At 52.8% G+C, this 15416-nt stretch overlaps 1 protein-coding gene across 5 annotated transcripts in view; it reads right to left on the reverse strand.

Annotated features, from left to right (window-relative positions):
• Window positions 1-4219: 4219 nt before the first annotated feature.
• Window positions 4220-15416, reverse strand: part of ZC3H12D (zinc finger CCCH-type containing 12D) — a 29199-nt gene continuing 18002 nt past the window's right edge. For all 5 annotated transcript variants that reach the window (XM_036222562.1, XM_036222556.1, XM_036222557.1 and 2 more), the window contains 4 exons: window positions 14649-14788; window positions 11144-11378; window positions 7972-8078; window positions 4220-6938 (listed from right to left, as the gene is read on the reverse strand). In XM_036222562.1, the coding sequence (XP_036078455.1) occupies window positions 6166-6938; window positions 7972-8078; window positions 11144-11378; window positions 14649-14788 (1255 nt within the window). In that variant the 3' untranslated portion in view covers window positions 4220-6165. The remainder of the gene's footprint in view (window positions 6939-7971; window positions 8079-11143; window positions 11379-14648; window positions 14789-15416) is intronic.

Raw genomic sequence — 15416 nt, forward strand, 5'->3', positions numbered from 1 at the left:
CTGTCCCCGGCTGCCTTGATCCCAGGAAGTGTTCGAGGCTCAGGGTGCCACAGGGCGATGGGTCTTCCACCGAACAGCCGCTGCAGCCGGGCCCTCGAAGGCTCCCGGGATCCTCCAGCTTGCCCAGGACCCGGGGCCAGCACCAGGCCCACCCGGACTGCAACGTCACTGACCTCCGCCCTGGCCTGTGAGGCCTCACTGTCAATTAAATGCGCATGCGCATGTGGACCGAGGTCTGCAAGGACCCGACGTCAATGTGAAGTGCCTGAATTTTCTCAACTTTTATAATGAATGTCTATTTTATCATTTTTTTTTAAAGGCAGCATTCTTTGGCAAGGATTTTTTTTTCTTCTCATTAAAGTTATTACCTATAGAAGATTTAGAAAAATATAAAGAGATCAAAAGGGGGAGAAGATCAGCTGTATCACAATCCTACCACCCGGGTGTATTCTGTTGGTCTTTTAGAGAATTTCCTTTGGTTATTTTCTATAAATATTATATGCATTTTGAACAACAACAACAAAAAGATCATATGGTACATTCTTTTAATGATCTACCGTTATACTTTATAATGCATGCTCAACATTTGTATGTCGTGAACAACCTCCTACAATACCATTTTAATGGCTTAGTATCCCATTAAATGCATGTACCATGTTTCATTTACCCCCCTCCTTCCTCCGAGATGTTCGGTCAGTAAATATTCCTCTCTAGTCCACCACAGGCAAATTGTCATAGTGCCGTTCTCCTAATATGCCTGCCGTACGCAGACACGCAGTAGGACTGTACTTTCCTGCCCCCCGGGGCAGTTGGGTGTTGCCATGACACTCGTTTTGGCCAATGGGATGCGAGCAGCGAGGATCTATCCACACAGAAGCTGTGCGAGCAGCATGTCGGAGAACGTTCTCTTTTCCTTCCTCAGCTTCGGCCTCTGCAAGCACAGCCCCAGCCGACCCACAAAGGACGTGGAGCGCAATGGGAAACGGACTCTGTTCTTAGTTGTTGGGATTTGGGACTGTTTTGCCTCAGTGATACAACCTAAGGGTCCTGACTATCTGGCATCAGGGCTGATGGGGAGACAAGGTTAAAAATAGAGCCTCAGCCCTCCAAGTGTATGTGATCCTAAATACGAGCCTAAATACAAGGAAAAGACTTCAATAACAAGCAGTGAAGGACCTTTCAGAGCAAAACTATCTCGAGGGTGCCCGGGAGCAGTCGGAAACGTTCAGCGCTGGCAGGACAGCATTGAGTAGGACAATCCGAGCAGGAGGATGGCTCACGGGTGCCGGAATAACCTAGGCAGACTTCATGGAGGAGGACCAAAGAGGAAGGCTTTGAAGGTTAGGAGTAGGGAGGCCGGTAGGAGAATAAAAGAGCTCGGTTAAGCGGCAGATGGAGTCCAGAGGACTGGTGAGTAGGGGATTTTGCGTGAATTAGGGGCTTTGAGGAAACCGGAGAGAGAGGCGGGCTGGGAGAGAAAGAAAGGGGCCAGGCTGGGAGAAGTCGGTGCTGCAGACGAGGGGAACCTCGTCCCCATCCTGTGCTCCCCATCCTTCCTCTGGGGGGAAAATGGCTCTAAACTGCCTCCTCAGGAATGGCATCAATGACACTGGCCCTTGAGGGCTTCATGTGTCTTGTTTGAATCACACGTATACTATTTTCGAGAGTAAGTCTGACCTCAGATAAAGTCGCGACTACTGTTTGCTGATCCTCGCCGAGCGATGACTCCCAGCAGCTACAGGTGTTGTTGACCGTACTTCCACCCTTGCCAGTCCTCTAGTCAGTGTCATTTGGTCAGTGTCTCTCAGTCAGTCACTATTGGTCAGTCGGTCTTAGTATCAGCTGGTGTCTGTCGGTCACTGAGTAAGTATCCGTTAGTGTCAGTCAATCAGTCATCGTCAGTGTCTGTCACTCAATAAGTATGACAGGCAGCTGGCTTCTGAGCACTGTGCCCGTCTACCTTTCTGTCTATTTCCCCAGCACCTTTCCTGTATCTGAACATTGAGATAGGGTTGTCATTCCTCCATGAGGACAAACAGGTGAGGTCGTGGCCCCGAGAACTCAGAATAAAGTAATTACTAAGCTGGGCCAGGCCTTCAGCTCCCTTCAGCTACTCCAGCTGTGACTCTGAGAGCTTCCTGAGCTCTGGAGGGCATCGGCTCAGAAGTGAGTCAAAGAAACACAATCGCCCTCTGACTCTGAAGAGACACTTCCTCCCCCCTAAGTGCTCATACAGCCACAACCCCAGGACTGGCAAGGCTAACTCAACAATACCCCAGGTGCTGTCGCGGCAGGCTCTTCCACCTTCCTCCCACGGAAAGCTCTGCTTGTCTGCGGATGGGCAGACATGAGGCTTTTCCTGATAAGGGGAAGAGAGAAGAAACACAGCCCCTGCTTTCTCAGGTAGCACCAGAGTTGGCAGAGGGCGGGGGCGGGGGCGGTATGGGGATGGGATGGACCTTGTAAACCCTGGCACAGTCCCCAGATTTGAACATTATTGTGGCATTTGCTTTGTCTGCACCAACCCACTCCACCCCCACCAGCTATATGGGTTCAGGAGGGAGCTGACCCCCTCATCCTACATGCCCTCATCCTAGTTAGAGGCCTGTGTGTGAGACCCAGCTGGACCAATGGCAGTATCTCACAGCGATTGGTCCAGGGATAGGCACATGATCCAAACCAGCCAATCAGAATTCTCCCCCAGATTTTTTTCTGAAGCTGCCTCTTGAGTCCTTCAGCTGGAAGGATGTGTGCCTAGGTCTAGGTCTGCCTACAGAACGACTCTCACTATGTAGGCAGAACCTTAGAAATAGTCGATGATCCCACATGCAGAAGAAAATAGATGAGAGAATCCTGAGAAGGTTCAAGCCCCTCATTCCAGACAGCCCCACAGCTGCCTCCATTTAGCTTATGAGCTGTGCTTGTAACCTAAGAGCCTTGCCTAATACAAACCAGCATTCTTGCTGCCTGATTAGAGCTTCCCCTACTGACCTCTCACACCCATTTGGAATTGGCCGATGCCATGCATAGTTTGCCCAAACCCCTTGACTTCTCTTTCTTAGCTTCTTGAATCAGGGGTGGGTGGGTAAAACCAGGGAGGCCCACTCAGTCCGGATGCTGTGCATAGTCCCTGAGGGCACGACCCTGGGGAACCTGCACCTGCACCAGTGCAAGTGGCCTTTCTCAGCTATAAAGCCTATGCAGCTCATCTTGGGCTCCGACTTGGTTCACTCACAGTTTTGTTACACTCAGGATGGAGAACGTTCTCTTGCTTGTCTTTTAGGTAACCGTACACAGGGAGCCTCCACGGGCTGTGACCTGTGCAGTTACACAGGGCCCTGCACTTAGAAGAACCCCATGGTTGGTTGAATGCTCTGCTGTCGTCGTCTGGAAATTCTTGATTACTTTCGAACACGGGGCCCGGCATTTTAACTTTGCAAAGGGCCCACAAGTTATGTAGCTGGTCCCGGCTCCATGCACTCTCTCATGATGGGATCTGTGATTCCAATTAAATGCTCCAGTTCCCAGAGGCTCCTCCCCCATCACCCATTCCCCGAATGCCTCTTCCCCTCTCTTCCTCCTCAAGCTCTTCTCCCCCACAGGGGACTTTTCTGCCAGAGGCAGGAGTTATACCCGTGCCAGCTGGCAGTCAGTTCATTGCTCCCCACCTGAGTTCTCTGTGAAATTTTGAGAGCTGGGATTCGTTTTATGTGGAACAATGCTGACACGGGTGGCTTCTCTTGCTTCTACCCTTCGACCCCTAACATTCTGCAGTTCCGCCTCAAACTGCCCTCCCGAGACCGCGGGAAAGCTGCGCCAGCATAAACTTTGTAGAGCACTGGGATCCTCAGACTTAAGCAATCAAGGACTCTGCTGCAGGTTTACACGAGAAGAGTGGCTTTTAGGAGGCCGCTTCGTGGTTCTGTAATGAGGATTTTAAAAGTCTAGCAAACGGGTAAACAGCCTGTGTCCTTGGGAACAGCCCACTGAACAGCCCACTGAACAGCCAGCAAAGGCATGTCCTTGCCTTGGGCCTCACTGCTTCCAGTGGGAAAGATGGATTCCAGCCCCCCCCACTCCCTCTCCAAAGGTGGAAAAACACTGAATAAAGCAGCCACAAAATAACCTCAGTCCTCACCTCCGCAATACTTAACATGAAAAACCAGCCTCGGGGGAAAAGCCGACATGACGGAAACTGATACACAAGTTGACAGCGATGAGCCCAGGTGTGCGTAAAAGTGATTTATTTTTGGAGCACGGTAACAGCTATGCAGCTAAGAACATTTCATTGACCCGTCCCATCCATGTTTTGTGTCACAAAGACATACCAAGACTTTGGAAAAAAATTCCAAAGGGGATTACATTGAAATGTGCCGTTTCTTCACTTGTTTTTGTGCTTGTCTTTATCACGAGGAACCAAATAAAATAGCTTTACAGCTTACTAAAACTCAAACTTGTCCTCCAAGGAAGAAGTTTAAATATTTCTAATAGTAAATCAATGCAATGATTCCATGTCAGGACACAGACCCAAAAGACAAAAGCAGCTCTAACATAAAGCTTGTCTTGTCAAAAGAAAAAAAAAAAAAAGTTAAAAAGAAACACCAAGATAGAAATCCAGTTTACCTAGGCCCTTTTCAGGACTGAGGTCCCAAAATAATAAAGTACAATTGTGGGCACAGTGTCCTCCTCTGGGGAAAAAAAAAAAAAAAAAAAAAGAGGTGAAGAACAGATCTGGCAGCAGCCATGCTAAGAATCTGGTTTAAAAAGATGAAAGGGATCACCGATGGCATTTGCCATGAACCAGAGGGCCGGCAGCGGATTCTCCCAGGTGCACCCTGGGCTGTGCCAACAGTACAGCCAAGTAATGCACTGAGAAGTCCCCCTCTGCTCTTGCCAGTCTGCAGGAAGCTTGCGGGGGTTGGCATCTGCTTTTCCATTGGGAGGTGCTTTACACTCTCCGCCACGGCCAAGCCACCAAGTCCCCTAACGAACAAACCAGCCAAGCCCTGCAGAGCTGGACTCGTAACCCAGAGTGATTGGGTGGATGCCACACAGAGACGCCTGAAGACACAGGGTCCATGCTCTGGCAGCGCCATATAATTTCTTGTCCATTGCAAATGGGTAGACAGACCCCATCTCCCCCAAACCCAAAGCAATAGCTGGCTGTGGGAAAAAAAAGCAATGGTGGAAGGTGACAATCAACCTCCATGAATGACATACATCCCAGCTCACCTCTGACCCACCCGGAAGTTTCTGAGGAGAAGTCCTGACTCACTGGGCCTCTGCTGTGAGGTATGGCTTAGCAGCCTTGGGCGGGTACAGCCTGTGCTGGACCACTTAGTCCTGTGCCCTGTGTGTGATGTATATGCGTCCGTGTGTGTATATGTCTGTGTGTCGTGTGAAGTGGGTAAAGGCCCCACAGGCAGGCCTACGGGACAACACGTCCCTGCCACACGTCCACAGACCTGCACAGCCACACAACTTCAGAGCGACAAGTGGAACCCACATACCAAGACTAAAACTCTCGTGAGGCTAGAATAGAAACAGCTCATGTGAAATCTCCTGATGCCAAAACCTCCACTGGCCAACTGACTACATATTTAAACATGATTCGATGCAATAAAATTCAATGATTACTCTAACTTTTGTCCATGACCCACATTAAATTTGCATGGCTACCAAGGGTATACAAGCACACGCATGTAGTTACCAAACAAGAGTTTTGTACATACATAACCTGATTCGGTGGGGTGTGCTCTGAGATTTCTTATTCCATTTCTGGTGTGACTCGCTAAATTGATCATGTGACCCACTTGTGGCTCGCCAGGGCAGCTTGACAAAAACAGCCAGGAAGGGTTCCTGACAAACCCTTGGAGCCTAGTGGGACTTACAATCTTGCAGGTAAGAGAAACCACTCCCTCCACTGAAGCAGCCAACCTTAGTCTGCAGGGCACAGACTTCCAAGCAGGCTTGTCATCAGTGACAGTCACTAAGTGCCACCAAAGGCAAGGCTGAGGGTGAGGAATTTAGCTTCCCTGACCATCTTTAAAAAGAAGAGGGCCTCACAGGTGGGCCGACCCAGGTGCAGGCTGTCAACCACCGGGCTGCCCACCCATGTTGCAAGGCACGGTTGGGACATCACTGGCGGTGGCTTGCACTTGCTCCTTAGGGCTTTCCCACGGGCACACCAGACTTTTGGAATCTCTGGATGAGGAGAATGAGCCTGGTGACGTCGGAGAGCGCGGGGTACAGGGCCATGACGCTGTCCACCTGGTGGGGCGGGAAGATGCTGCAGAGAGCGGTGCGCGCCCGGGCACGTTCGACCCCCTCGCTGGCCCCGGCTGGGGTCGCAGACCCCAAAGGTCCCCAGAAGGAGCCATCGCCCCAACCCAAGTCCGGCCAGGCCGACCGTCCCTGGAAGCCGGCGGCCCCATGCGGGAGGGCCCAGGGGTCGGCAGGAGGCCTTCGCTGGGGGAGAAGGTCACTCTGCAGGTCCCCTGGGCCGTCCCCAGCCCGCCACCCCACCAGAGGGCCCGACGGGCTCTGGGTACTCCAGAGGCCGGGCAGGGCTGGCCGCGACGCAGAAGCCGCGGGGGCCACCCAGTCGGGACAGCGCGGCCCGGGCACGAGGCCGCGGCCGGGCCCGGGAGGGGGCGCCCCGAGGAGCCCCGGCTCGTCGCCCACGGCAAGCCGCGAGAGGCCGCCCTCGAGGCCCGCCACGTCGGCCGCCGGCCGCGCCGCGGGCAGGCTGCGGGCGCCGGCGGGGGCGCCGCGGGGCCCGCCCTGCTCCGCCCGGCCCCTCGCCCGCTCCACGTCGGCGCCCGCGCCGCGCCAGGTCCGCGTCTGCGCGCGAAGCTCGTCGGCCACCGCCAGCTGGGCGTGGTGCGGCCTCTCCGGGTGGTAGAACTTGCACTTGATGCCGTAGGTGCATTTCTTGCCTAGAAGGGGCAGCGGGGAGAGAGGGTGCCGCGTGAGACCCCGGGCAGGGAGAGGCCGTGCGGGCCGGCAGTGCGCGCCCGCCCCGTGGCCTTCCTCCTTGGAGACGCCCCACGGAAGACCCCCCCAGGCCACAGACATATCAGGATCGGGGCAGGACCGAGGTGGGGAGCCGCGCACTGGGGCGCAGGAGGGATGCACTCAGGAGGTTGCGGCACCCTCCGCTTTGTGGTATGGGGCGCTGGGCACAGTAACCCCAGTGTCGGGCACGTGGGCATTGGTCTGGGAACTGCCTTTGGCCAGGGACTGAGACCAATGACTTTCAGTCTCCACTTCCGCAGGGACCCTGTGGCTAGGGCCAAGCCTGGGGGTGGTGGGGGAGCGGGCAGTGGGTGCTCAACGCATAGGATCACTCCGCCAGTGCTGCCTCAGTCTCCACCCTTGTCCACACCCCTGCGCTAACCATTGCCCTTTCCCTACAGACTGTCCTAACAGAGGCGACCAAATAATCTATCATCTGAACCCTGGCACTTCTGAAGAGTGAAAGGGAGCAGGACGAACGGACCTCAATGTACGTCACCTTAATTCTAACAAGAAATGACTTTGCCTATCACCTTAGGTTTTTTGAACTTCTACAGGGACCAAAAAAAAAAAAAAAAGGCCTGAGGACATTAAATATCTTGCAAAGCAAGTTAGTGAAAGCTGGGTGGATGGCTGGCATCCTTGAGGACTGTATAAAATCCTTATCTCTCAATGGATAGCACTGACCAAAGTCCATATGGGCATGGGGGCGGGGCGATCGTGGAGCGGGAGGGGACACAACGCGCCAGGTGAAGGCACTGAGAAAGGGGAGCACAAAGCTGTCCTGCCCCCCGGACCTGGCTTTGCCCTGCATGTGACCCCATGCTGCCGGCCCCCACAAACGCTTCCACAGAGTCCCGGGCGTCTGCGCATCCTCACAGGAGCCCTGTTGGGAGGCTGCCAGCCAAACGCAAGGCCCTGCAGAGGGCCCCCGAGGCGCGGGGCGCCACCCACCATAGGGGCAGTGCTGCCACGAGGGCTCCGGGGGCTTCTGCTTCCTGCTCAGGAAGTTGCTCAGGGTGGGTCCCCGGCGGCCCAGGGGGTCGTCAGGAGGCATGAACCTGGAAAACAAGCACAGGCGGGCAACTGTGAGGCCCACAGGTCCTGGGCAATGGCGCCTGTGCAGTGAGCGCCCAGTGAGGGAACAGGGGCAGGCAGCCCCGGCACGGCCTGGGCTCACCTTCCAGGCTCTCCCCTCACCCAGGGTGGGGTCACAGCTACGCGGCCCATCCTGCTCCCTGAACTCAAGCGGAGCACAGCACGGATCCCCGACGGCAGCCCGTGGGGACAGCCCGTGGGGACAGCCCGTGGGGACAGCCCGCGGGCCTCTTCCGAGAGTTCCTCCTGCTGAGGTTCAAGCCAGCAGTGCCGGAATCAACTAGCACCTCCTTCCCACAGACCTGCTTCATTGGAACCTGCGGTTGCTCAGGAATCCACATTTTAACAAGGCCCCAGGTGACTTCTTTCCACTCAAATTGAAGCATAATTATTCTCAGGCTGCCTTGGCTCCTAGTCTGAAAGTGACTCTGAGCTGCCATCCCGTTGTCCCCAACAGAAGGTTCAAGACCTCCATGGGGCTACAAACAGCCCTCCTCCTCCGAGCTCCTAGAGGCTCGCATCCCTCTTCTGCAGAGTTGCCCCGCAGCTCTGGGCACAGACAGGGTGGGGAGAAATGTTAACAGAGTTTGAAATGCCAGTCGGCGAGTCAGGGAGGCAGCGGATCCCCAGTGCAGCCTGCACTCGGAGGCTCTGTGCAGACCCAGGGCCCCAGGTGGGTTTGGTCTGAGCTCCTGGGCTGCCTGGCCCTGGCCTTGTCCTCTGACATCACTCCGCCTCCTGCCTGCCCCTCCACTTCTCCCAGGCCTTAAGTCTAACAAGGAAGGGAACTCACCTCCAGGGAGCCCATGGCTCCAGGGGAAATCCTTCCTCAGGAGGAAAACTCCCTACATTTAGTGCCACCCACCTCTGTAGGAATACTTTTGTTCCCAGGAGGCACTTCCAGGTCAAACAAAGGTTCCACCGGCAAGGTTGTGGATGCTAAATGGGGGGCCTGTTTTTACGGGGTTATGTCCCCCTAAGAATCACGGGTTATGCTGAGGTCCCACCCTGCAGACCATGTCCACCAGGCCGGCCCAGAGCTGGGTGATCTCTGGTCCCTGACAGCCTCCGCAGCTCAGATCCCAGCCAGCTAGCTCAAAGTTGGGCCCTGACCAAGAATCTGGGGAGCCGCCCACTGCGGTTAATAAAAGTTCCCAAAGGCTTCACCTCCTGCTCTCTGCCGGCCTCGCAGCTGCAAGTTGGGCCAGGAGGGTCCCTGTGGACGTGCCCAGGGCACAGGGGCGGGCATCCGTGCCCACAGGCAGGCGGGCAGGCTCAGCTTCCTGGCCACTGGGGGACTTTCTGGCAGTCCCTTAGCAGAGGCCAGTGCGTCAAAAGGACTTGGCCTGAGCCCCAGGCTGTTGCCTGGCCAGAGGCACCCATGATCAGTTAGACCTCAGTGAGGTTTTTCTGGAACCCACAGTTACCAGACTTGCCAGATTCCTCCGGGCCTGAGCAGGACAGAGGGAGCCGCTGGCCTCGTGTGTGTGGAAATGACCACGGGGGCTACTACTGCAGGGCAGCTGCTGCGAGCTCAGCCGCCTCCAAGGTTGTGGGCCAGGCTGGGGTGGGGGTGGGCGACAGTGCCCCCTGGAGGCACCACGTCCTGGCCTGGCCTGGCCTGGCCTGGGAAGAACATACGATCCTCTCCGGTCCTCACAACCATCTCGGACGTGGGCATGATTAATCCGGGTATGATTAACCAAGGTGAAGGGCGTTCCACTCTGTGGGACTGAGTGGTTTCCCCAGGACACAGGCCGGTAAACGGCAGAGCCCCAGGAGGACACCTCGCCTCCCGCCTCCACTGCGCCACGCTGGCCCCCCAGGCAGTGGGATCAGCGCCTGGTCTGCCACGTGCAAGTGGCCCGACCCAGTGCTGCACGCCCCCTCTTGCTCTGCCTTCTCTGCATCCTCTCTTCCCCAGGGCCGTAGCCGTTCACCCGCTCACTCGTTTTATCTACAGCTAGCTACTGAGTGCCTGTGACGTGCCGGGAACGCTGGCCGAGCCGGGTACGACACACGCAGTGGCCGCCCTCACAGAGGTGACGACACCGTCTCACACCACATTCCCAAAAGCCAGTCAGAGAGCCCAGAACTGGATGGAGGGATCATGGTCTGGAAGGGAGGGTGAAGCGAGAGTGTAGGCCAGGTCTGCGGGGCCCTCCCCACCCTGTCGCGCCCTGTGCTGGTCTCAGACCCGCCCCCACCCCCACCCCCTGCCGCCGGGTTCTCAGCCTCCGCCCTCAGCATGCCCCAGCACACTGCAGTGGGCCAGCCATGGCTTCCTTCCGAGGTTGGTTCCGCCTGGCGGCCCTCGCCCAGCGCCTGCTGACAGGTTTGTGCCTCGTGACCCTGACATCCCCCAGCTGCAGCTGGTTGGTCCAGGGTGACTTTAACCCAGGGGAACCAACTTAGGGGACAGAAGAACCAACCAGATTCTCTTGCAAATTTCAACCAAGAAATATTTCCATAGCAGGATCAGTTCCAAGACCTTGACGGCTCCAAAGATGAAGTTGCCCACTTCCCCAGGCATTCAAAACTTAAAAAAAAAAAAAACACAGACAAAAACATAAAGTATGTAAAAGGAAGTGCAACAACGTTCAAATTTTCTCCACGATGAGTGTTCCAGTACTCTTATTTGAAGCATTAAATTCTTTAAAAATAAAAACAAAAAGTGTATGGTGCCCCAAGCCAGTGCTTGGCCCACCTGCTGGCCAACTCTGTGCGGGGTCAGCTAGAAATGAACATGGGGACACAAAGGTCACGGACAGCTGCGGCAAAACAGCCCTTTGGGGGAAAGCTGGTCACAAAAGAGAGGAGGCTCAGAGGAACAGAGACAGGGTGTGCGGCCTAGGGGAGCAGAGAAGGTGCCCTGACAGGCTGTCTCCAGGACTGGCTGGCTGTCCTCTGCTGCTACTGCGGTGCGCCAGTGACGGCGGCCCCGCGGGGCCTAAGCTAGTCGAAGCGGCTTTCTGCCGGTCAGCCCCACCCACCCCCCCGGGCCAGGACGCCCTCGGCGCCCACGTACCGGTCATTGACAAAGGAGAACATCAGCAGCCTCTGCTCGATGAACCACTTCCACTCGGGGTTCTCGCTCTGCAGGTCACGGTAGTTGTCGTTGGAGACGATGACGCCGTCGCGCTCGTAGGCCACCTTCACGATGTAGCGGTCGTCATAGCAGACCACGCGCTTGCCGTTCACCTTGCGGGAGGGGGTACACACGAGCACCGCCTGCCGCTCCAGCTCCTCCAGCAGGTGCTGCTCTGCGGGCCGCAGGGCGGGCGGGAGACAGCATGTGGCAGTTTTCTCAGACGCAATCCCCACCCCTAAGGACCATCCGAAGACCCCAGAGCACATTTGGCAGCTCAGAAATCTGTCTGAGCTGTCTCTCGCCTCCACCACCCCCATGGCCCAGCCCCACAGGTGAGCCGGAGGTCTTGAGCAGGATAAGCCAGCTGCCCGAGGTCAAGAGGGCTCTTGGCTTCTGTCTTGCCTGTGTCATGAAAGGAGTCCAGAGTATGGCACCCAACAAGGAAGAGTCGCTTTAGACACAAAAAGCCTTTTTCTAGAGAAAGGCATTCATATTTTAACTGGAATCCTGGCAATGCCTTCGAAATTTCCAGAAGCCTTGAATCCACCTGGAAGGCTCCTGCACAGGCCCATAGCCGAGAGCCACGGTCCACCTTCCCTACGGTACAGGAATCTGCTTGGGACACATTCGGAATAGAGCGTCTCATAACTGACAACTCTGAGGGACACAGGAATGTCAAGGGAAGAGTCCAGGATTAAGAATCCACAGCCTAGATCCTGGTCTTAGCTCCCGCTCTTGGGTACTTCACCCCTCTTTGAATGCTAGTGTTTGCATTTACAATAACGCCTCCACCTGCCTCGGTGCCTGTAAGGAGGCTGCATCAGCTCAAGGCTGGTGAGGAAGTGAACATGTATCAGGTGGTACAAATGACACTAGGTCTTGTGAGGAGCTCAATTCCATGTCCCTGGAAGGTCTACCCTTGAGCTTCAGTTTTGCCTTTGGAGACACGCAAAAGAAACCCCTTCTCCACAAAACAGTTGCTCCAGACTTGGAAGAAAGAGTACTGGCGTATGCTTCACAAAGGATTTCTTCCCTCAAGTCTAAGTTCTTTGCTATGTGACCTAAGTTCCAGACTTTGAAAAAGTGCATATGGCACATACAGTGCAAAGAAAAAAATTTTTTAAATGCCACGTTCCCTGTGAGAACCACGATGCGGCTCATGCTTTTGAAGTCCCCGTCGCCCCGCCCGGTTTGTATCTCTCTTCATTTCCCTCAAGATAACCAATCTCTAGAACTCTGTGTTTATAATTTCCCTTGCTTTCACTCTTTCAAATGGATGTGTATGTACCCCCAAGAGGACCATTTTTCAATGTGATTGTGTCAAGTCCAAAAGACTTTACACAAACGGATCACGCTGTGCACACTCTTGTGCAACTTGCTTTCCTCAGTCAGTATTGAGTTGGTTTGGCCGTATCCATATGGTCATTGCTATCAGTTTTGCATGTGAGTCTCCAGGTGCAGAAGCACCTGGTTTCTCTAGGGTGTACCTCCAGCAGCCATGTGGCTGAGTTACAAAGAAAGACACTTTACAAGATAACGCCAAGTTGTCTTCCAAAGTGCTTATACCAAGTTGCTACCCAACACAGCATTTAAGACAATCTTGGCATTTTCGGGTTTTTTAATTTTTGCCAGTTTGGTGGGTGTAAAGTGACATCTCACTGTGGTTTTATTTTGCGTTTCTGTAGTTGCTGGTTGGTCCAGGGTAGTTTGTGAGATTAAGAATCTTTTCCGTATGTTTATTGGCCGTTTATGTTTTTTCTTCTGTGAAAAGCCTGTTATGTTTTTTAGTTCATCTTTCTATTGGTCCTTTGTCATCGTATTAATTTTAAGGAGTTCTCTATAGATGTGGGATGGTAATCCTTCGTCAGGAATATGTAACATATAGCCTCTGTTTTGAGGCTCATCTTTTTATTTTTTTGCTGTTGGGATATCCTGGCATGAACAGATTTTTGTTTTAATGTAGTCAAATTTATGAATTTTTCTCCCATAGATTTGCACTTGTGGTTTATTTAAAAAATCCTTCCCTACCCCAGAATAATTTCATTACTCTCTACCCATACTAGATTTAAATATTACACAACTGTTAAAAACCACTATTCTCCATGTTCAGACCATAAAGAATAATTTAGGGTAACCAGTTCGTGATGGAGAACTGAATATACTACGTATTTATACCCCCTTCCTCATAATCCCATTGAAATGGCAGTAAAGAAGTACAAAAGGAGGAGGGAATCTCTAATCACATTAAAAATGGGCTTGGGGACAGCAGTAAACCCAGGATTTTGACAGATTTTAGGAAGAGAGAAAGCAGATAGGGTCACGTCGATCCTACAGAGCAGAGGAAGCCTCTGCGCAGGGCACGCTGAAGTGAAATCTACCGGTCAGTGCTGGCCGTCGGCCCCGCCATGCAGGGAAAGATCCACAGGCCGGGAGAGAAAACCCGTGATGATCGCATAGATCTGTGATTCAACCAATCTGGTTCTTAGTTAAGAAAGAAAAACTGACAACCCAAGTGTCACCAGACTTGTGAGAAGACTTAACAGCACAAGAAGTGAGAGAAAGAGGGATGAACAAAGAAAACCGACCCCGGAAAAAATAAATGTAAAGCCTAAGGGAACTTTTTGAAAGTCTATATTAGTATAGAAATAGTCAAGAAGACACTGCATCCATAAGACAAGAATAGTATTTCATTTAAAAAATAAAGAGGGAGAATCAGAAAGAGAAGTAGAAACAATTGATAACCGTTGATAGAATTAAAACAAAAAAAACTTTTGGCAAAAAGCCTGGAAGACAAAGTCAAAGAAATCTGTCACGGTCACCAAAAGTTCAGCTCTACCAACACTGACTTGGCTAAAACAATGTCAGTGATGACTTAGCATCTGACTTCTTATAAGAAAGCCAAACAAATGAATGAACAGACAAACAAACAACCCCTGTTTATTTAAGCAACTGCTCTATTACTTGTAGCTTAAAATATTCCCAGCCGATATAAGAATTAGAAATAAAGAATTTTCTGGGTCTCAGTTTCCTTTTTCTTTTTTTGACGAAGAAACTAGACTACTTGATCTGTAAATAAATATCACTGGATCGAATGAATGTCTCCTTCAGATACTATACTCTACGAGGCGTGAAATGCAGACCCGATCTTTCCACAGAGTGTTAAAAGTTGGAACTTAATCATTCACACTAAAAGATAATTTGTTCATTCACCTACTGAACAACTATTTGCTGAGTGCCCACTCAATGGCAGGAGTCATGTGAGGTGTCAGGACCACGGCAGTGAGCATTCATAGCCAGCACCTTCATGAAGCTTATAGTCCAGCAAGGAAGACAGACATCATCAAACGAATAGCTAAGTCATAACCAACTGTCCGCAACTGTCAGGAGCACCCCTGAGGAAGGGGGCGTAGCCCCTCCTGAGCACGACTCTGCTCCAGCATACCTCTAATAGGGGTGTCAGCTCTTGGCGGTTCTTTCCTCCAGGATGGAACGAACACTTTGATGTAGGTATGTCCTCTGTCCCTGAACCAGTCCACGGCCAGCTGGATTCCCCGGCACGAGAAGACTTCTTTGTTTCCATGGCTGCAATGGGAAAACAAACCATCTGTAGAGATGCAGAAAGGGTTCCTAAGGAGCGATTTCCCCCGGGAATATCCTGGATCTCAATCTCATCATTAAAGGGAATGGGACAAATCTTCATTTTAAACGTAGTGCTTGCGCCAAAGATATCCCTTACCTGGAACCACTTGTGATAGTTTTTAGAGGATTTTGGGCTCCAAGGCGAGGTCATTCCAAGGATTAATAGCCCAGATCCTCTTATTAACATAAGCTAATAAGGGTCAACATGAAATGGACACATAAAGTAGCCATCTGCAGAATACTCTCACTCTGAGAGAGGGTTGTAACCGAGTTACTGGGCTTCCCGAGTCCAAGCAAGGAGGCCAGCGTGCCCCACCAATTCCACCGAAGACATCCATGAAGGCAGGAAAGAGAGAGTGGTGTGAGGGGAGGCTCAAGGCCAGGCAGGGCCTTGGGAGCCCTACTGCAGATTTTCCTTGCTCCTTAGAGGAATGAGAGGCCGTAGAAGGGTTTTAAGATCGGGGCTTATACGGGATGGGATGGGATGGGGTCCAATGTACGTTTCAAAAAGCTCAACCTGGAGGCACAGAGGACAATAAATTGGAAGAAAGTGAGAGGAGGTTGAGGCACC

The sequence above is a fragment of the Rousettus aegyptiacus genome, unplaced genomic scaffold, assembly GCF_014176215.1.
Source record: "Rousettus aegyptiacus isolate mRouAeg1 unplaced genomic scaffold, mRouAeg1.p scaffold_m13_p_1, whole genome shotgun sequence".
In the NCBI taxonomy this organism is placed as follows: domain Eukaryota; kingdom Metazoa; phylum Chordata; class Mammalia; order Chiroptera; family Pteropodidae; genus Rousettus; species Rousettus aegyptiacus.